The sequence below is a fragment of the Chiloscyllium punctatum genome, chromosome 33 (genome assembly GCF_047496795.1).
Source record: "Chiloscyllium punctatum isolate Juve2018m chromosome 33, sChiPun1.3, whole genome shotgun sequence".
In the NCBI taxonomy this organism is placed as follows: domain Eukaryota; kingdom Metazoa; phylum Chordata; class Chondrichthyes; order Orectolobiformes; family Hemiscylliidae; genus Chiloscyllium; species Chiloscyllium punctatum.
In genome coordinates, this window is record NC_092771.1 from 29,618,730 (window position 1) to 29,639,794 (window position 21,065).

Genomic DNA, 21,065 nt, shown 5'->3' on the forward strand with positions numbered 1-21,065 from the left:
AGGCACATTGTTATCTGAATAGATGCAGCTTTGGAAGAGATGAGGTACAATGAGACCTGAGCAGATGGTGAGGAAAGCTAATGGCATGCTGGTCTTCAGAGCAAGAGGATTTGAGTATCAGAGTAAGGAGTCTTTCTGCAATTAGGCAGGGCCTTGGTGAGGCCACTCCTTGAATATTGTGTGCAGTTTTGGTATCCTAGTCTGAAGAAGGATATTCTTGGTATTAAGGGAGCCCAGAGAACTTTCACCAGCCTGATTCCTGGGATGACAGGCCTGACATATGAGGAAATTAGGAGAAAGTGAGGATTGCAGATACTGGAGAGTTAGAATTGATAAAGCTTGGTGCTGGAAATAGCCTAGCAGGTCAGGCAGCATCTTCCTCCCATCTGTCCACTCCATAGTTCCCACCGAACTATCACCATCACCTCCTACCTTTGCCCACCTATCGCCATCCCACTGTCTTTCCCTTAGCCCCACCTCCCTCCCTCTCCCACAGGAATCTGTTGGGGCCAGTTCATTAGATAGATTCAAGAGGGAGCTGGATGTGGCCCTTGCAGCTAAAGTGATCGAGGGATATGGGGAGAGTGGGAATGGGATACTGAGATTGCATAATCAGCCATGATTGTATTGAAATGGTGGTGCAGTCTCAAAGGGCTGAATGGCCTACTCCTAGGTGCTATTTTCTATGTTTCTATGATGTCTGGTTTGCATGGACTAGTTAGACCATAGAGGTGTGGGCCTATAAGTGTGCAATTTGGAGTCTCTGGTTCCTTGTTTCAACAGAACTACCACTTCCCCTAAGCACAATTAATACATCCAAGAAATCAGCAAAAACAACTCAGGTATGGCATTAATAACCGTTCTTGAATCCTCGATCATAAAATGAGCAAAAAACTTATTAATCATTAACACAGGAACTGCACTCTGACACCTAGTAAACACTGACTTAATGCAGTCAAGTTGAGAGAGTCCACTCTGCAATTTCAGCTTAGAGTAAAGTGAGCGCATGGTCATCATTGCTTTTTTGGACAAAAACGTGAACTTTTCTTGAGCATCATACCCTGTCATTATAAAGACAGAGATCACCTTGGATGGAAGGTAAGTTGTTCAACAGACAGTAATTGGTTCGTGTGAGATCCTGAATATTGGTGGGACTGGAAGATGAATTTTAAGAAGAAAGAATGATAAGACTCTTGGGTAATGCTGCAAAAAGAAACCAGTCTTCTGAAGTTTCTCATTGTGAACTGAAGAGGACAGAATTGCAATATCAAATCTGAAAGAGAATAATCATTTATGCAAAATGAGGAATGAGTACTGAATGGTTGGAAAGGCAATACTGATTGTTTGAGGCATTGTCATGGAGATTGCTCCAGGGTACTGTTGTACCCGTGCTTTTTTTTAATTTGAGAAGATGTAATACCTGGATATGTTCCTTCTACCTGCGGAAGACAGCTAACTGCGTGTGAATATATGTGACTTCTAGCAAGTGCAAGTTTGCCACACGTTTGACTAATAATCTTGAATTGATTGTTTAAGGGTTATGTCTTATATAATTCAAACTCAATCCCCAATGGAGAGACAATGACCTAGTGCCATTATCACTGGACTGTTAATCCAGAGACCGGGTAATGTTCTGGGCACCTGGGCTTTAATTCCACAACGTCAGATGGTGGAATTTGAATTCAAGAAAGATCTGGAATTAAGAATCTAATGACTACTATAAATCCATTGCCAATTGCTGGGAAAACCCCACATCCTTTAGGGAAAGACGTCTGCCATCCTTACCCGGTCTGGTCTACATGTGACCCCAGACCCACAGCAATGTGGCTGACTCTCAACTTCCCTCTGGACAATTAGGGATGGGCAATAAATGCTGCCTAGCCAGCGACACCCTCATCCTGTTACAGAATAAAGAAAAAAAATGGCATCATTCAATAGACAACAGGTGATAGTCTGTGCAGTAACTCAGGAAATACCACTACATTATAAATACTATTTATTAAAGCAGGCCAGTGACTTCGTGGGCAGACTATGGCTCTTGTTTTCTGGTTCAGCTTAAGGTGCTGGTCGATACTGGGTCTCTCTCCTTCAAAGCCTCAAGGACCTTTCACTCACGATTGGAAGCCAAGTAACTACAACGTCTCACAAAGACCTGTTGTTTATTTACTCTTTCCAAGCCCAAACCAAAGCATGGTAATTACGTAGATTTATAGAGATAGACAGCACGGATGTAGATGCTTTGGACCAACTCATCCGTGCCGACCAGATATCCTAAATTAATCTAGTCCCATTGCCAGTATTTGGCCCATATCCCTCTAAAACCTTCCTATTCATACACCCACCCAGATGCCGTTTAAATATTGTAATTATAGCAGCCTCCATCATCTCCTGAGGCAGCTCATTCCACACATGCACCAGCCTATATGTGAAAAGGTGGTCCCTTGCCCTCTCACCCTACCCTGAGGAAAAGACCTTGGCTATTCATCCTATCTATGCCTCTCAAAATTTTATAAATCTCGATAAGGTTACACCTCAGCCTCTGATGCTCCAGGGAAAACAGCCCCAGCCTATTCAGCCTCTCCCTATTGCTCAAGCCCTCCAACTCTGGCAACATCCTTGTATGTCTTTTCAAAAGCCTTTCATGTTTAACAACATATTTTCTGTAGTAGGGAGACCAGAATTGAATGCAGTATTCCAAAACTGCCTAACTAATGTCCTGTATAGCCACAACATGACATCCCAACTCCGATACGCAATGAAGGCAAGCATACTAAATGACTTCTTCACTACCCGGTAAAAACAATGACTGCAGATGCTGGAAACCAGATTCTGGATTAGTGGTGCTGGAAGAGCACAGCAGTTCAGGCAGCATCCAAGTAGCTTTGAAATCGATGTTTCGGGCAAAAGCCCTTCATCAGGAATAAAGGCAGTGAGCCTGAAGCGTGGAGAGATAAGCTAGAGGAGGGTGGGGGTGGGGAGAAAGTAGCATAGAGTACAATGGGTGAGTGGGGGAGGGGATGAAGGTGACAGGTCAAGGTGGAGTGGATAGGTGGAAAAGAAGATAGGCAGGTAGGACAAGTGAGGACAAGTCATGGGGACAGTTACTGAGCTGGAAGTTTAGAACTAGGGTGAGGTGGGGGAAGGGGAAATGAGGAAACTGTTGAAGTCCACATTGATGCCCTGGGGTTGAAGTGTTCCGAGGCGGAAGATGAGGCGTTCTTCCTCCAGGCGTCTGGTGGTGAGAGAGCGGCGGTGAAGGAGGCCCAGGACCTCCATGTCCTCGGCAGAGTGGGAGGGGGAGTGGAAATGTTGGGCCACGGGGCGGTGTGGTTGATAGGTGCGGGTTATCTACCTGTGACTCCATTTTCTAAGGAACTGCAAGGTCTCCACTTCAAGATCCCTTTGTTCGGCAACACTTCCCAGGACCTTACCGTTAAGTGTATAAGTCCTATCCTGATTTGCCTTTCCAAAATGCAACACATCATGTTTGTCTAAATTAAAATTCATTTCCCATTCCTCCATCGTTTGACCCATCTGATCAAGATCCTGTGGTACTCTGAGGTAGCCTTTTTTGCTTTCCACTACCTTGCTAACCAGTTCCCCTTGTTGAACACCTTAATGAAGTCCATATAGACAACATCCACTCCTCTGCTTTCATGAATCTTCTTTATCACTTCTTCAAAAAATTAAATCAAGTTCGTGAAACACAATTTCCCACACACAAAGCCAGGTGGACAATCCCTAATCAGTACTTGCCTTTCCAAATACATGGAAATCCTGTCCCTCAGAATCCCCTTCAGCAACTTATCCATCACTGACATCAGGCTCACTGGTCTATATTTCCCTGCTTTTTCCTTACCACCTTAATGGTACCACATTATCTAACCTCCACTTGTCCAGCACATCACCTGTGACTATCGATGATACAAATATTTAAGCAAGAGGCCCAGCAATCACTACCCCTAGCTTCCAACAAAGTTCTGGGATACACCTGATCCACTAATGGGGATTTATCCACTTTTATGAGTTTTAAGACATCCAACACCACCACCTCCCCCACCTCTGTAATATGGATACTTTTCAAGATATCACTATTTATTTCTCCAAGTTCTATAGCTTCCATGTCCTGCTCCACAGTAAAAACTGACACAAAGAACTCTATTTAGTATTCCATTCCACACACAGACAGCGTTGTTGATCTTTAAGAGACCCTGTTCTCTCCCTAGTTACTCTTTTTGTCCTTAATCTACTTGAAGAATCTCTTTGGATTCTCCTTAACCCTACTGGCCAGAGCTATCTCATGTTCCATTTTTTACCTCCTGATTTCCCCCTTGAGTAAAATACTACTGCCATTATACTTCACAAGGGATTTACTCAATCCCAACTGTCTATATGCTTCCTTGTTTTTCTTGAGCAGAACCTCAATTTTTCGAGTCATCCAGCATTTCCTACACCTACCAGTCTTGCCCTTCACATTAATAGGAACATACTGTCTCAGGACTCTTGTTATCTCATTTTTAAAAGCCTCACACTTTTCAGCAGTCCCTTTACCTGCAAATAGGCTCCTCCAATCAACTTTTGAAAGTTCTTGCCTAATATTGTCAATATTGGCATTCCTCCAATTTAGAACTTTAAATTTTAGGTTAGATTTATCCTTTTCCATAACTATTTTGCCCTGCCTCATTTCGCAAGAGAAGGTCAGGTTTTGCTCCTTCTCTCGTAGGTACATCTACATAGCGAATAAGAAAGTTTTCTTGTACCTGCTTAACAAATTCCTTTCCATCCAAGACCTTAAATCTATGGCAGTCCCAGTCTGTGTTTGGAAAGTTAACCATTTCAACCCTATGACTGAGGTCTCCTCACAAATTTGCTTCTCAATATCCCACTGATTTTTTATTCTTTTGTGGAATGTGGACAGTACTGGCCGGTTAGCATTTATTGCCCATCCTGGTTGCCCTTGAGAAGGTGGTTGTGAGCTGCTTTCTTGCAGTCCATCTGCTGTGGGTTGACCCACAACGCCATTAGGGAGGGAGTCCTAGCATTTTGACCCAGCAACAGTGAAGGAAGGGCGATATATTTCCAAGTGAGGATGGTGAATGGTTTGGAGGGAAACTTGAAGATGGCGGTGTTCTCATATATTTGCTGCTGTTGTCCTTCTGGATCAGACCTGGGCATTTTACGGCCTTTGGTCGTTCCTGTCCGACCGGCATGAGGTCAATCTTAAACTAGAACATAAATGAAAAAGTATTTACACCTTGCACACAATACAACTGTATTGCTTTTGTTTTGAAAAGGAGGCTTTTTTAATTTATGTATGGACGCACAGGTGCGTGTATGTGCGTGTGTGAACAGCTAAAAGTGATGCTTGCTGGCTAGCCCTCAAAATGTCAGCTCACGCCAAGACAAGTTATGTCATATCCCACAAAATCGCCAGAAACAGTAAACCGTTTTCTGATGGAGAGTTTATTAAGGAGTGCTTGTTGGGCTCTGCAGAACTAATATGCCTGGAGAAAAAGGAGGCATTTGAGAATGTGCCCCTCTCCCGCCTGGAGAAAAAGGAGGCATTTGAGAATGTGCCCCTTTCCCGACACACTGTAACGAGAAGGGACATCGCGAGAAATCTGGAGCTTCAGCTGCAGCACACAGCGGTCAACTTTGACTTTTTCTCCTTGGATTTGGATGAGAGCTGCGACGTCCATGATACAGCCCAGCTTCTCATCTTCGTACGTGGGATAACTACGGACTTTAAAATCATGGAGGAGCTGGCAGCCTAGCAGTCAATGAAAGGGACAACAACTGGTAATGATTTGTTCATGGAGGTAAATGCATGTTTGGACACATTGGGACTAAAACGGGACAAGCTGGTGCGTGTGACAACGGATGATTGTCCAAATCTAACGGGAAAAAATGTTGGACTCTTAAAGAGAATGCAGGATAAAGTGACAGAAATTGACCCTGAACAGAAATTGGTATTTTTGCATTGCATTATACATCAGGAAGTGTTGTGTAAGTCAGTGTTAAAAATTAACCATGTGGTTGATATTGTAACTAAAATAGTTAACTTCATCAGGGCAAGAGCTTTGAATCACAGGCAGTTTGTTGCACTTTTGGAGGAAAATGAGAGTGAACATCGTGACATAGGCTACCACACAGCTGTCAGGGGGCTCAGCCTGGGTAAAATGCTGAAAAGTGTATGGGACCTGAGAGAAGAGATTCAAGATTTCTGTGTGAAGAAAGGGAATGGCATTCCACAGCTTTCAGATGCAGACTGGATTGCAGACCTTGGTTTTGCTGTTGATGTGACTGCACTTTTGAATGAACTAAATGTGAAACTGCAGTGAAAGGGCCTTTTTGTGCATGAAATGTACAACTTGGCGAAGGCTTTGAGGAGAAAGTTGCAGCTTCTCTCAAGCCAAATGGAGGACAACATTCTCACCCACTTGCCAACACTGAAGGAAGCCGCACCTTCAGCTGATCACCTCCACAGGTAATGATCTATGTTAGAAGCACTGCATGGTGAATTTTCAGGGCGATTTCAAGACTTTAAAACAGTTGAGAGTGAAATGCACATGATTTTTTCCTCATTTACATGCAGTGTGGAGAATGCACCTCGTGATGTTCAGCTTGAACTCATTGACCTGCCGTCTGACACACTTCTGGCAGAGTACTTTAGGTCAGTCTCATTGCTTGATTTTTATTCTCCCTCAAAGAGGAGAACTTTCCACACATGAGGAGACATGCTCCAGAAGATTCTAGTCCTCTTTAGATCTCCCTATATATCCCAACAGACATTCTCAGTGATGAAGTTCAACAAATCCAAATCCCGATCCTCTATCACTGATGATCACCTCTCAGCTGTCCTTCACATATCCACCTCAGACATTCAGTGCACTTGTTCAAGCCCAAAACAGACTGGAGTTTTCTCATTAAACAAGTAAAATGAGCTGAAAAACATCAAAAGTACTTATTGCTTTTTGTATGGAGTTGTTTGTTGTTTGTAATACTGAACAAGAATGAAACAACTTTTTCCCTTTGTAGAAGAGTCTAGGGCCAAATGGCATTATTCCAGAATAAGAGTTTCACTGCAAAACTATATAATGTAGTACTTTTTAAAATGGGAGAAAATTAATACTGAGCAGAATTATGTTCAACCTATTGTTGGTCCAGCCCTCCAACACAACTCAGGTTTCTCATGTGGCCCCTTGGAAGAATGAATTGCCCACGCCTGTTCTAGATGGTAGTGGTTGTAGGTTTGGAAGATGCTGTCTGAGGATCTTTGGTTAATTTGTGTAGTGTACCTTGTAGATAGTACACACTTCTGTGACTGAGCATCGGTGGTGGAGGGAGTGGATGCTTGTGGGTGCAATGCCATTCAAGCAGACTGCTTTGTCCTGGATGGTGTCGAGCTTCTTGAGTGTTGTTGGGGCTGCACTCATCCAGGGTAAGTGGGGAGTATTCCATCACACTCCTGACTTGGTGAAAAATCACACAACACCAGGTCATAGTCAACAAGTTTATTTAGAAGCACTAGTTTTCGGAGGGCTGCTCCTTCACCAGGACAATCACCTGATGAAGGAGCAGCTCTCCTAAAGCTAGTGCTTCTAAATAAACCTGTTGGACTATAACCTGGTGTTATGTGATTTTTAACTGTGTACACCCCAGTTTAACACCGGCGTCTCCAAATCATGACTCCTGACTTGAGCCTTGTAGATGATGGACAGGCTTTGGGAAGACAGGAGGTGAGTTAATCGCTGCAGTATTCTGAGCCTCTAACCTACTCTTGTAGCCACTGTGTTTATGTAGTGAGTCCAGTTGAACCATAATATTATCCCTAATCAAAACTTCCACTGCCCCTTCCTCTCCTGCCCACCTTTCTATCCTTCCTGCAGGATCTATTCCCCAGAACATTATGTTGCCAGTCCTGTCCATCCCTCAGCCAGGCTTCTGTATTAGTTATGGTATCCCAGTTCCATGTTCCTAATGATGCCCTGACTTCATCTGCCTTATAGTCGGGCCTCAGGCATTGAAAGAACTGCAGTTTAATTTATCAGTCTTACCTCATCCTCTGCCTTGCTCTTGCCTGCCCTGACTGTTTGACTTGTTCCTCTTCTCAACTGTACCAGCTCCAGACTTATCCCTTTTCTCAGTATCTCTTTGGGTCCCACCCCTCCCCTTACTAGTTTAAATCCTCCTGAGTCACATGAACAATTCAAGTACAAACCATCATTCTTATTCAGGTTACTTCTACCCCAGAAGAGATTCGGATGATCCAAAAATGTGAATTCTTGCTCCCTCCATGAGCTCCCCCTATTCCTATTTTCACTAGCATGTTCCACCGGACGTAACCCAGATATCACTACCTTCGATGACCCATGTCATTGGTACCAATGTGTACAATACTTTGACTGGCCCAGGCTAGGTGCGATTTGTAGCGAATTGTTTCTTTTTTCCGGCCAGTGACAAGCAATGCTCTTATCTCTAGGATTGTTTTTTTCTCTCCCTTAACCCCGACACTACCGCCTAACTGCAGGAGTGCTTACATTCTCCTCGCTAATTGGTTTAAGCAAGTTTGATCAATCTGTAATTGGCTGTTAGAGGTGATGGACATTGCCTGATGTCACCCCCCACTATTTACTGACTGGCTCCTTAAGGTGCCAGTTCTCCCTGAGTCCAGCCTCTTCATTAAGTCTTATTAAGATACGGGGATAGTTTGAAATGTTCTTTAATAAAGAGTTAAAGAAAATGGGAGACCTTTGTGGCTGTATGCACTCTGAGATTCTGTGCACGGTGATGGCAGCATTATGGCCAAGCTTATAGATGAAATCGGGGGGAAGGCAAATGGTGAGAATGCAAAGACCCTGCAGAAAGATATACACAAGTTCAATGAGTGGGCAAAGTGGGAGATGAAATATAATGTGGGAAAATGTGAGTCTATTCACTCACTCTGGTCGGAATAATAGAGGAGCTAAATATTATATAAATGGAGAAAGACTGCAAATAGCTACAGCACAGAGGGAATTGGGAGTCTTGTGCATAAATCTCACAAATTTAGCATTGAAGTTCTCTGGGAAATAGGGAAGTCAAATGGAATGTTGGAGTTTATTTCGAAGAGGAAGTGACGTGTAAAAATGGCGAGATATTGCTAAGACTATACAAGGCACTATTCTGGATTAGTGGTGCTGGAAGAGCACAGCAGTTCAGGCAGCATCCAAGTAGCTTCGAAATCGACGTTTCGGGCAAAAGCCCTTCATCAGGAATAAAGGCAGTGAGCCTAAAGCGTGGAGAGATAAGCTAGAGGAGGGTGGGGGTGGGGAGAGGCAGTGACCTGACCAGGGCACTTTATGGGGAGGGGCAATGGGCTGACCAGGGCACTTTGTAGGGACGGGCAGTGGGCTGACTAGGGCTCTTTGAAGGGAGCCATAGTGACCTGACCAGGGCACTTTGTAGGGAGGGGCAGTGACCTGACCAGGGCACTTTGTAGGGAGGGGCAGGGGGCTGACCAGGGCACTTTGTAGGGAGGGGCAATGGGCTGACAAGGGCACTTTGTAGGGAGGGGCAGGGGGCTGACCAGGGCACTTTGTAGGGACGGGCAGTGGGCTGACTAGGGCATTTTGTAGGGAGGGACAGTGACCTGACCAGGGCACTTTGTAGGGAGGGACCGTGACCTGACCAGGACACTTTGTAGGGAGGGGCTGTGGGCTGACCAGGACACTTTGTAGGGAGGTGCAGTGGGCTGACCAGGGTCCTTTGTGGAGAGGTGCAGTGGGCTGACCAGGGCACTTTATAGGGAGGGGCAGTGGGCTGACCAGGGCACTTTGCAGGGAGGTGCAATGGGCTGACCCGGGCACTTTGTAGGGGGGGCAGTGACCTGACCAGGGCACTTTGTAGGGACGGGCAGTGGGCTGACCAGGGCACTTTGGTATATGATGCCCGAGACTTGATTTTCCTTGCACTTAGTCACGTTGACTATCCTTAATTAATCTTTGCCTCTCCAAATACATGTCAATCATATCTTTCAGAATCACCTCCAACAACTTACTCATCACCGATGTCAGATTCACAGGTCGAAAGGCTTCAGGCTTCTCCTTCCAGCCTTTCATAAACAACTTACCCACCCTCCACCCCCCAGAACCTCACTCATGTTACAAATCCTGGAGAATTACCTTCCTAACGTCCAACAATTTCCTGGGATACACTTGATCAGCTCCTGGAAATGTATTTCCCTTTATGTTTTCTAAGATCTCTCACACTTCCTCTTCAGTAATATGAACTGTTTTCTCCAGCCTGAATTCTCTCGCCTCCATTTCTTTCTCAACTGTAAAAACTGATGCAAAATCTTCATTTAATATCTCTCGCATCTCATGAGGTTCAATATAAAGACAACCTTGGGTGATCTTTCAGGGGTCCTACTCTCTCTCTGGTGCTTGCTGTCTTGCTCTTAATGTATTTGTAGAATCTTTATGGATTGCCTTTAACCTTATCTGCCAACACTATCTCATATCCTCTCTTTGCCTTCCTAATTCCCTTCTTAATAATGCCCTTACACTCCTTATACTTTTTAGGAGATTCAGTTGATCCCAGATGTTTCTATGTATTATATGATTTTTTTTAATTCTTAACTCAAACTTCAATATCTTTATTCATCTATTTTCCCTAACTTTACCCGCCTTGACTTTCACTCCATAATGCTTCTGAACTCTCACTTTCACATGTTTGAAGGCCTCCTACCTGTCAGTCGTCCCTTTACATGCTAACAGTCTACTCCAATCACATTGTAGGCAGCACAGTGGCACAGTGGTTAGCACTGCTTCCTCGCAGTGCCAGAGACCTGGGTTCAATTCCTGCCTCAGGTGACTCTTTGTGTGGAGTTTGCATATTCTCCCTGTGTCTGTGTGGGTTTGCTCTGGTTTCCTGCCCTAATCCAAATATGTGCAGCTTAGGTGAATTGGCCATGCTAAATTGCCTGTTGTGTTAGGTTAGGGGTTGCAGGTCGGTGTGGACTTGTTGGGCTGAATAGCCTGTTTCCACACTGTAAGTATTCTGAAAAGTAGAGTAGGCTACGTTGGGTGCAGCGAATAAACTACATAAGATTGGAGGAGGTACAGGGGAAGTGCTACTTCACCTGGAAAGACAGTTTAGGCCCTTGGATGGTGAGCAGGGAAGAGGTGAAGGGGCAGGTGTCACAACTTCTGTGGTTATATGGGAAGGTGCATGGGAGGGTCGGGGGGTGTGGTGCAGTGGTCAAGGAACAGACAAGGGTGTCCCAGAGGGAACAACCGCATGAAAAGCAGGCAGTGGGAATGAGGTGAACATGTGTTTGATGGTGGCGTTCTGCTGGAGTTGTCTGAAATGGCAGAGAATAATCCTTTGAATGCGGAAGCTGGTGGGAAGAGGGGGATGAGGAAAAGTGGAGATAAGGGGGATCCAATCATGCTGTTGAGAGCGATGGGAAAGGGTGAGGGCAGAAACATGTGATAGGTCAGATCCGTTTAGGGGCCCTGTCAATCACAGTGGGCGGGAAACCATGGCTCTGGAAGGAGGAAGCCATGGTTTTTAATGATGGCATCATCTGAACGGATATGACATAATTCTTTGAAACTTGTATCACAGATAGACAGGCTGATTAAGAAGGTATTTCACATACTTGCCTTCATTGCTCAGACCTTTGAGTACGGGAGTTGGGATGTCATGTTGTGGCTGTACAGGATATTGATGAGGCCTCTTCTGGAGCACTGTGTGTCGCCCTAATCACCCGGCTACAGAAAGGATATTATTAAACAAGAGAGGGTTCAGAAAACATTTATCAGGATGTTGCCAGGAATGGAGGGTTTGAGATATAAAAATAGACTGGAAAGACTGGGACTACTTTCACTGGAGTGTCGGAGGTTGAGGGGTAACTTTATTGAGGTTTATAAAATCATGAGGGGCATAGATAAGGTGACCAACAAGGATCTTTTGCCCATGGGTGGGGGAGTTCAAAACCTGGGGACATATATTTAAGGTGAGAGGAGGAAGATGTAAAAACGACCTGAGGGGTAAGATTTTTGTACAGAGAGTGGTTCATATGTAAAATGACCTACCAGAGAAAGATATTTGCATAAGTTCATGAATGGGAAACATTTGGAGGGATATGGGCCAAGTGCAGGCAGATAGGACTAGTTCAGTTTGGAAACATGGTTGGCGTGGACCGAAGGGTCTGTTTATGTGCTGTGTGACGCAATGACGTTGCAGCGACTGTGAATGACTGAGTTAAGAATCAGTTACATTCATTGGTGAAACTGTCCCTTATTTATTCAGCTTTGTTATTTTGATGTTTCTCAGATGTCTTCCTCAGAGAAACCTGCTGTCATCAAACCCTCGCTGACTGAGGCCCAGGCTGTCGAGTTGGTCGAGCGGTTGTACGGTCTGAAGGTCTCCAGTGTCCAACCAATGCCCGGTTACGATGACCAGAACTTCCACATCCTGGTGTCTGAGAACCAGGTGACCAGAGATCACAGTCAGAGCTACACCCTCAAGGTGATGAATGCTGGTGAAAGTGAAGATGCTGATTTAATTGAAGCACAAACACGAGCCATGATGTTTTTGAGTGCAAAAGGATTTCCTTCACCCACACCAATCCCAACCATTGATGGCAAGATTATGTCGTTGGAGACGATTGGTCAGTATCAGTTATTGGTGGCTGGGTTCAGCTTCCAATTGGCCAGGTCACAGACCCAATGTTTGAAATTTTCCTTTACATAAATGTACGGACTTCAAATAAGTCCAAGTCAATGATATAATTAAAGAGAAATCAGTCTCTTTCATTCAATTTCTGACACGCAACACTAGTTAACAAAAATGCTGTACTCTTATCTCTTACAGACTGTGGAGTACAATCGAAGGCCCACATGGTCCGATTACTGACCTATCTCCCTGGACTTCCATTGTCTGAAATGCCTATAGGGCCTCAGATCTTGCACAAAGTTGGTCAAACCCTCGCACGAATGAATGAGGTGCTTGCAGTAAGTTGGGGTGTTTTGCCTCTTCTGTTGTCTTTCTAAAGGATTGTGAATGAGACTGAGGGAAGCTGTGACACAGATTAATCTGTTGGTGTTGTTTAGATCAATATTCCCTCCATTTGAAACATTTTCAAGCTGCTTTGAAACATTTTTAGCCTAACAGGAGAAAATCCATTATGAAAGGGTTCTTTAAAGATTTTCTTCATTCGATATAGTCTATTTGAAATATCAAATCCACAGAGAGACTGACTTACCTACTTCTGCATCTGGGGACATTTTAGTTGCAACAAATTTATGGAATGTTTTTATAAAAAAAGACAGTAAATTTCCAAAAAGTTTACACAAGGACCATTTCCTTCTAGTTCAGGGCCCTGATTGGTGATTACATCCTGAACCATGACAATAAGAAGATCTTCATGTAAACTGCTTGAAACTGTCCTCCAATACAGAGAATGACAGAGGAAGAAAGAATCACCAATAGACAATGGCCCATTGGGAGACATTGGCAATGTGATCCAGTTCCTGATTGTCATTCATTAATGATACATGCGATAAAACACCAGGAGGGTCGTTCATATCGTTATAGCGACTGTGGTTCGTTAAATCCCCATTCCATGCTCTCCCTTCTCCCTCATTCTTACCTCATCCCATTCTTTCTTGCCCAATCCCATGAAACTTCTCTCAGTATTCCCATAGTTTCTCCATAATGTACTCCCAGTCTTGCCCTTTCCCCTCAATGATGCCCACCCTCCCAGGCTGCACTCACCCTGAGCTATCTCGGGCTCCAGTAAACATCTCACCAGAGCAGATTCAACTCAAAGCAGCACTAATCAAATGGCTGTTCCAGAAAAGCTAGCTCCCTTTTTGGAGGGGCTGGGATTGCAGTGTGTTTTAAAGAGCATGTGAACAGACACGGCTTTGAGTTTTAATCCAGACGGAGAAACCAGGAAACAGCCTGAAAATGGATCCTGGTCATCTTGGTGCTCCATTTGAGATACACAAAACAAATCGGTCTGGTATACATCATTCACAACTTTTCCTGGTTTTTGTTGTTGAGAGATCCCAGATTGGGATTACGATCTGACAGCTTGCTGGATGTATTGAGTGGGAGAGGTAATTGATTTCTCTCATTGGCAGGAATTCCAGCATCCTCTTCGGAAGAGTCTGCAGCGGCCGGATTTCCTCTGGAAACTCTCAAACATTCACTTGCTGAACAAGTATCTTTATGCAGTGGGAGAGGGAAGGGATCGCCAAATTATAGAGCAAATTATTCAGCAATTCCAGGAAGAGATCATTCCAAATCTCTGCAAGTTTCGTCAAAGTAAGTGGTTATCCCTCTTAGTCCAGAAACTACAGGGTATGAACAGGTTTTGGCATAAAACCATTGGAATTAGTGTTCTTGAAATATTTTACTCTGTTAATGGTTCTATGGAGATATCAGTTATTCCATGTACCTGGAATCTTGACCGATTTAAACAGAGTGGAATCCAGGTCAATCTACAAATGTACAAATTCACCTCTTCTTCCCTACATTGCCCTAAAACATAGGGGCTTTGTGACCTATGACTCAGTGTCCCATTGCAATCTCAGGAGTTAAAGTTCCAATACATTTACAGCTGACCTACAGTGGCATTGCTCACAGTGAGGCAGGTCCTAGAGAATGTGACAGTGACTGTGTGACTGAGCAAGTCTGATACCGTAACAAGTAGGTGCGGTGTAACAAAATCACTAATAGACTGCGATGTTAGATTGTCATTGAAATCTTCTTGTCAGTGATGGATGATAAAACATTGCAATGTTTGTTTCTTTCCCAGGCTTGAATCACGGAGACTTCAGTCACACCAACATTCTAGTCCAGCCTGTTCACCCCTCAGCTAACCACTCCAACCCAACTGAGCTGCAGCAGGATCTGGACATCTCTGGGTTACTGGACTTCAGTGGCATGAATTATGGTTATTATGTCTTTGATGTGGCCATATCCATAATGTATCTGATGTTGGGGAGTAACGATCCCATTGGTGCAGGGCGCCATGTCCTCTCCGGCTTTGAGAGTGTGATCCCGTTACTCCCTGAGGAGCAAGACGCCATTTTTCTGCTGGTTCTTTGCAGGTTTTGTCAGTCACTGGTTATGGGGAGATACAATGCTCTGCTTTACCCTGAAAATGCAGAGTACCTTCTGAGCACTGGGAGAGCTGGCTGGAAGTGTCTTCACCAACTGTGGTCGCTGGGGAAAGAGGCAGTGGGAAAGATTTGGTTTGAGGCAGGCAAGTTCCAAAGCACTTGATGCAGACCCTGTTTCAGTGTAGTCCCAGGCACATTTGCTTCCAGGAGAACAAGGACATCTCGATGAAGAGGATTATTAGATTAGATTAGAATCCCTAGAGTATGGAAACAGGCCCTTCAGCCCAACAAGTCCATACCAACCCTCCATAGAGTAACCCAGCCAGACCCAATCCCCTACCCTACATTTACCCCTGACTAATGCACCTAACACTACGGGCAATTTAGCATGACCAATTCACTTGACCTGCACATCTTTGGATTGAGGTAGGAAACCGGAGCACCCAGAGGAAACCCACGCAGACACGGGGAGAATGTGGAAGCTCCACACAGACAGTTGCCCGAGCTAGGAATCGAACCCGGGTCCCTGGCGCTGTGAGGCAGCAGTGCTAACCACTGAGCCATCGTGCCGCCCCTGACTGCTGGAACCTGGAATTGTATTAATGCTTTAAGCTCCTAATCATTAAGGTATACTAAACTTTGTTTTAACCAGTTCCTTATGTTTTAGATTTGTTTTACTCATTTGTGGGACGTGGGTGTCACTGGCTGGGCCAGCATTAATTAACCGTCCCTCGTTACCCTTGAGAAGGTGATGGTGAGCTACCTTCCTGAACCGCTGCAGTCCACCTGCTGTGGGGTTGACCCACAATCCCATTGTGAATTGAATTCCAGGATTTTGACCCAGTGACAGTGAAGGAATGGCGCTATATATTTCCAAGTCAGGATGGTAAGTGGATCGGTGGGGAATGTATAGATGGTATTCCCATATATGTGCTGCCCTTGTCCTTCTCAATGGACGCTGTCATGAGTTTGGAAGGTGCTGTCTGAGGATCTTTGGTAAATTTCTTGTGGATTGTATACACTGCTGCTACTGAGCATCAGTGGGTAGAGGGAGTTGATGCTTCTGGATGTAGTACCATCCAAGCCCATGAACCAGCACTCTCAATAAACCGGCAAGAATCATGTACCTCAAACCCTGTGAAGTTGACTGTATTATCATTATCTCAGAGCAGTCAGGTGAGGATGCTGTACATTTTATTTAATGCAAAGTTGCATTAATGTTTTAGTGATGTATGTTGTAAGTGTAACAGTGAAGTGTACTCCCCATGCATTACATTTCTATTACTTCGTGTGTGTTGATTATGTGAACCTCGCGGTCAACCGGAATATTTTATCAACCAGTACATTCCAGGTCCCGTAGGTGCCGGTTAATAAAACGTTTGCTGCATATTTTGTTAAAAAACAAGTTGCTACTGTGATTGAATATTGTTGGCTGGCCCAGCATTTATTGCCCACCGTGTCAAGCTAGGAGAAGGTGAGTGGTGAGCGGTCTTCTTGAAACACTGACGTTTTTCCAAACAGGTTTCAGGGTTTCTACAATGCCATTTGCAAGGCAACTTTGACCCAATGTATCCAAAGTGAAAGGTTCTTGAACTGCAAAGATCTTTACAGCATACGGTATCTGGGATGAAGCCAGTCCAATTTCTTGAGATTGTATATCAGCAGACAGCTCTGGGGTGAAGAGGTATTCGATCAGGATTTGATTTTGCAGACAGCAGCCAAACTGAGGAGCACCATTCAACAGCAATTGCTGGAGAAGCTCAACAGGTGATATCATCAAGGTGCTGGAGAAAGAATTATGGTGGGGTCCAGAATAGGACTGGAACAAGGAATGTTCCACATACCCCACAAAGAGACAGACATCACTGGGGCCCATGCAGGTACCCAGGGCTGCCCCTCTGACCTGAGAAAGTGAGAGGAGTTAAAAGAGAAGTTGTTGAAAGTGAGGATGGGTTCACCAGGTTGAGGAGGCTGGTGGTTGATGGGAACGGTTCAAACCTTCTTTCTAGGAAGAAGCAGAGAGCCCTGAGACCATCCTGATGGGTGATGGATGTCTAAGGGGCTGGAACCTCTGTGGTAAAAAAGAAGTGGCTGGATCCCGCAAACTGGAAATTCTGAAACTGCCATAAAACTGTCAGAGAAATCGTGGATATAAGTGGGAATGGACTGGATATATTGAGTTGAGGTAAGAAGACGTGGGTTTGGTGAAGTAGGAGCAGGTAGAAACAATGAGTCTGCCTGGGCTGTCCTGTTTGTGGATTTTGGAAAGAGGTGGAAGCGAGCTGTGTGAAATTGGTAAACTATGAGTTTACAGGCAGTGGGTGGGAAAGATGACCAGATGAAATGGGGTTAGTGATGGGAATGGGCGCAATGGCCTGATGTTCTATGATAGGGTTATGGTCCACGGGGATATAGAGGGAGGTATCTGAGAGCTGAGAAGAGCATCAATCTCATACTGATATTAAACATAATAATCTCCCAGAGGATACTATTCTTTGAGCCCCTCCAGTCCCACAGCCCTTTGAGATATCTACCATCATCTCATTCTGGCATCTGCCACATGATTTTAATCGCTGAAGCATTGGGCCTTTGATGTAAGTTTTCTGGACTCAAGCTCTGGAACTCTCTCCTGAAAGCTCTATAATTAACTTTCCTCCTTGAACATTATCCTCAGGTCATACTTCTTTCACCGAGCTTTGACCATTTAAAAACAAAATTCCAGCTGAGGGTACTATTAAAGTCAAATCCCAGAAAGAAACCTGGCTTCATAGATTATTGATGTATTGATCATTGACTGAAATAGTCATACAAAGGTGCAAAGTGTTTAACAAAAGAGTTACACAACAAATGTAAAAGTAATTAAGTAAGCTATCTGGATATGGAATATAGTTAGAACCATCTTAAAACCAGTGACTGAAATCCAGAGAAATAATATCTTTATATCAAACATTAAGTTTGAGTTAACTGATTCTCCCAGTTTCTGTATTGTGAACAGTGCAGTATTCCTATATGAATACTCACAAAGCTAAGAGCTTAGACTTTCTCAGCTTCTAATAGTTGCAGATATCTAATCAAACACTCGTAATCTGGACATTGTACAAACTAAACATTTCTACTGAGGTAACCTATTCCCTTGATTGTTCTGAAAAGCCGCCTCCCCCGAGGGAGGCCAATATTTGCTTCAGACCCCAGTCAGGACTCCTCTGACCTGCCCCTAAATAGTTTTATGCTGTGGAATTTCTAAACCAAGGATCAATCCTTGATGATTCTAAACTGAAGAAATTGTAATGGCCTTTAATACTTACTCCACCTGGTATAAATAATTTTCCATAACACACTAGGAGTTCACAATCACTTGCTTTCTAACGCATACTGATTCGGTCAGTGTTCTGGAAAGAATATTTTGACCTAGATTTCTTTTTAACAAAATATTCTATGATTATTCACCTTTCAATACAAGCTCACTGAAAGGTAGGAGAGTGAAGAAGGCATTTGGTAGGCTTTCTTTTATTGGTCAGAGCATTGAGTATAGGAGTTGGGAGGTCATGTTATGGCTGTACAGGACATAGGCTGAGGCTGTTTTCCCTGGAGCATCGGATACTGAGGGCAGACCACATAGAGTCTATAAAATCATGACAGGTTAAAGAGACAAGGTCTTTTCCCTGAGATGGGGGAGTCCAGAATTAGAGGGCATAAGTTTAGGATGAGAGGGGAAAGATTTAAAAGGGACCTAAGGGGCAACATTTTCACGCAGAGGGTATATGATTGGTGAATGAATAGGGAGGATTTAGAGGGATATGGGCCAAGTGCTGGCAAATAGGACTAGATTAGGTTGGGATATCTGGTTGGCATAGACAAGTTGGGCTGAAGTGTCTGTTTCCATGCTGTACATGGCATGGTGGGCAGCCCGGTGGCACAGTGGTTAGCACTGCTGCCTCGCAGTGCCAGAGACCTGGGTTCAATTCCCACCTCAGGCGACTGACTGTGTGGAGTTTGCACATTCTCCCCGTGCTCCGGTTTCCTCCCACAGTCCCAAAATGTGCAGGTCAGGTGAATTGGCCATGCTAAATTGCCCATAGTGTTAGCTAAGGGGTAAATGTAGGGGTATGGGTGGGTTGCGCTTCGGCGGGTCGGTGTGCACTTGTTGGGCCGAAGGGCCTGTTTCCACACTGTAAGTAATCTAATCTAATCTAAAAAAAAGTAATCTAATCTAATGTACATCTTTATGACCCTATGTCTAATTTTGCTTTGTAACGTTCATATGAAAGAATTTGTGAAATTCAAATGACATTAAAAGGTGCCGTAAAAATAAAAATTGTGTTTGGTGACAAAACTTGGCTGTTTCTCCTTTTCCTAGCAAAACCACCACATGATCTCCGTTTCCTTTCCTGTCCTTGAAAAAGCCACTAATCTTCTTTCTGTGGAGTTGAGGATTAACTGGATATTGATCCTCTTTTGTCAAGAGTGTACATTGTTACCTTCTGGCTGCTCACTTCTGGGTAATTTGATTGATCTTCCCACATGCTCTGACATGAGAAGAGTTTTGATGGTGTAAGTGATTGAAATTACTGAAGGAGACACACTGAGACATTGATTAGCAATCCACATGGCCGGAGCTGAAATCCCACCATGGTGGATTGGGAATTTAAATTCATATCGAAAAGTCTCTACTGGGACATGGTAGGCTATGGAGCAAGTGCAGGTAAATGGGATTAGTGTAGTTTGGTGCTTGTTGGTCAGCATAGACATGGTGGGCTGAAGGGCCTGTTTCTAGGCTGTATGACTTTAGGACTACATCTAGAAAGAAAAGTACGGAACCTGTACGGACCATGAAGCCATTGGAATGTTATTTAAAAACCCAACTCATTCATTAAAGTCCTTTTGGAATTGAGACCTCTGTCCTTCCAGCACTGACATCTATGTGACTCCAGTCCCACTCCAACATGATGGACTCTTAATGACTGTTTTGAAGTGATGAATAAACATTTAGGGAAGGGGGAAGTGGATGTTCAGTTTCAACATGTCCTCAGAATGAATTACTGGAAACAAATATAACTCTTTCTTTAATATCTCCTTTCAGATTCTTTTAAACTTGCAGCTCATTGCATATTCTTAACACACCCTGAGAATGAATCAATGATTTTTCTCCCATTTTTTTTCCAGATTATTATAAAATGACTGCCACCAGTGCTTTAATACTGGACAATAATGGGATGACGATGCTGAATTTCAATTGGTGTCATTTGCCCTCTGTTCCACAGCCTGGAATGATGATGTGTTGATGTCACCTCAGATTATAATCCCTGGATGAATCTCACCATCGAATCATCACTCTTCCTTCTGCTGTCACAACCCAGTGTGCTGGAAATCAAGCTCCACTATTCTTAGTGTCATCATAAATGTGAATCAAACTATCCCCCAATTGACTAGTAAGCCCAGGTTATAAGGAAACACTCATCAGCTGACTGTACTTGGCAAGAAAGTAACTCCTCAGTATGAGAAATCATCTTTATAATAAATGGCAATTAGGAAATATAAATTGTTAACTTGTAACTCTGCAACTTAAACGGTGCCCATTCTTAAACTCTCCCCTCACAAAGCAATCAGACTGACAAGGCTTGGATATTTAGAGTTGAAAAAGGAAAAAAAAAAGAAAACATAGTTCAATAGCACCAAGTGGGAACACAGGAGGTTTTCCCCTTCCTTTCAATTCCTTTTCAGTTCCATGCCGTTCGGAGAAGACTGATTGCTGACCAAGCAGGTGGATGAGGGTAGAGCAGTGGATGTAGTGTACATGGATTTTAGTTAGGCATTTGATAAGGTTCCCCATGGTAGGCTTATGCGGAAAGTCAGGAGGCATGGGATAGAGGGAAATTTGGCCAATTGGATAGAAAACTGGCTAACCGGTCGAAGTCAGAGAGTGGTGGTAGATGGTAAATATTCAGC

General features: G+C 44.0%; 1 protein-coding gene and 1 pseudogene across 3 annotated transcripts; both read left to right on the forward strand.

Moving 5' to 3' along the window:
* Window positions 1-967: 967 nt before the first annotated feature.
* LOC140458522 (hydroxylysine kinase-like) lies at window positions 968-19,442 on the forward strand. 3 transcript variants are annotated; one of them, XM_072553267.1, is made up of 5 exons: window positions 968-1,098; window positions 12,322-12,658; window positions 12,862-13,001; window positions 14,136-14,319; window positions 14,813-19,442. In XM_072553267.1, exons 2-5 carry the CDS (start codon window positions 12,322-12,324, stop codon window positions 15,280-15,282), a joined length of 1,131 nt encoding a protein of 376 aa, XP_072409368.1. In that variant the 5' UTR covers window positions 968-1,098; the 3' UTR covers window positions 15,283-19,442. The 3 variants fall into 3 exon arrangements, with proteins under 3 accessions (XP_072409368.1, XP_072409370.1, XP_072409369.1); XM_072553269.1 differs by having other exon boundaries at window positions 12,862-12,992; XM_072553268.1 differs by lacking the exon at window positions 968-1,098 and adding an exon at window positions 6,105-6,487.
* On the forward strand, window positions 5,781-6,491 carry LOC140458335 (general transcription factor II-I repeat domain-containing protein 2A-like; annotated as a pseudogene).
* Window positions 19,443-21,065: the final 1,623 nt, after the last annotated feature.

Bases quoted from the DNA above. Each gene is read 5' to 3' on its own strand.
- LOC140458522 (XM_072553267.1), top strand. From the start codon at position 12,322: ATGTCTTCCTCAGAGAAACCTGCTGTCATCAAACCCTCGCTGACTGAG. The intron at 12,659-12,861 runs GTCAGTATCAGT...TATCTCTTACAG, and splicing joins TATGTCGTTGGAGACGATTG to ACTGTGGAGTACAATCGAAG. The intron at 14,320-14,812 runs GTAAGTGGTTAT...TTTCTTTCCCAG, and splicing joins TCTCTGCAAGTTTCGTCAAA to GCTTGAATCACGGAGACTTC.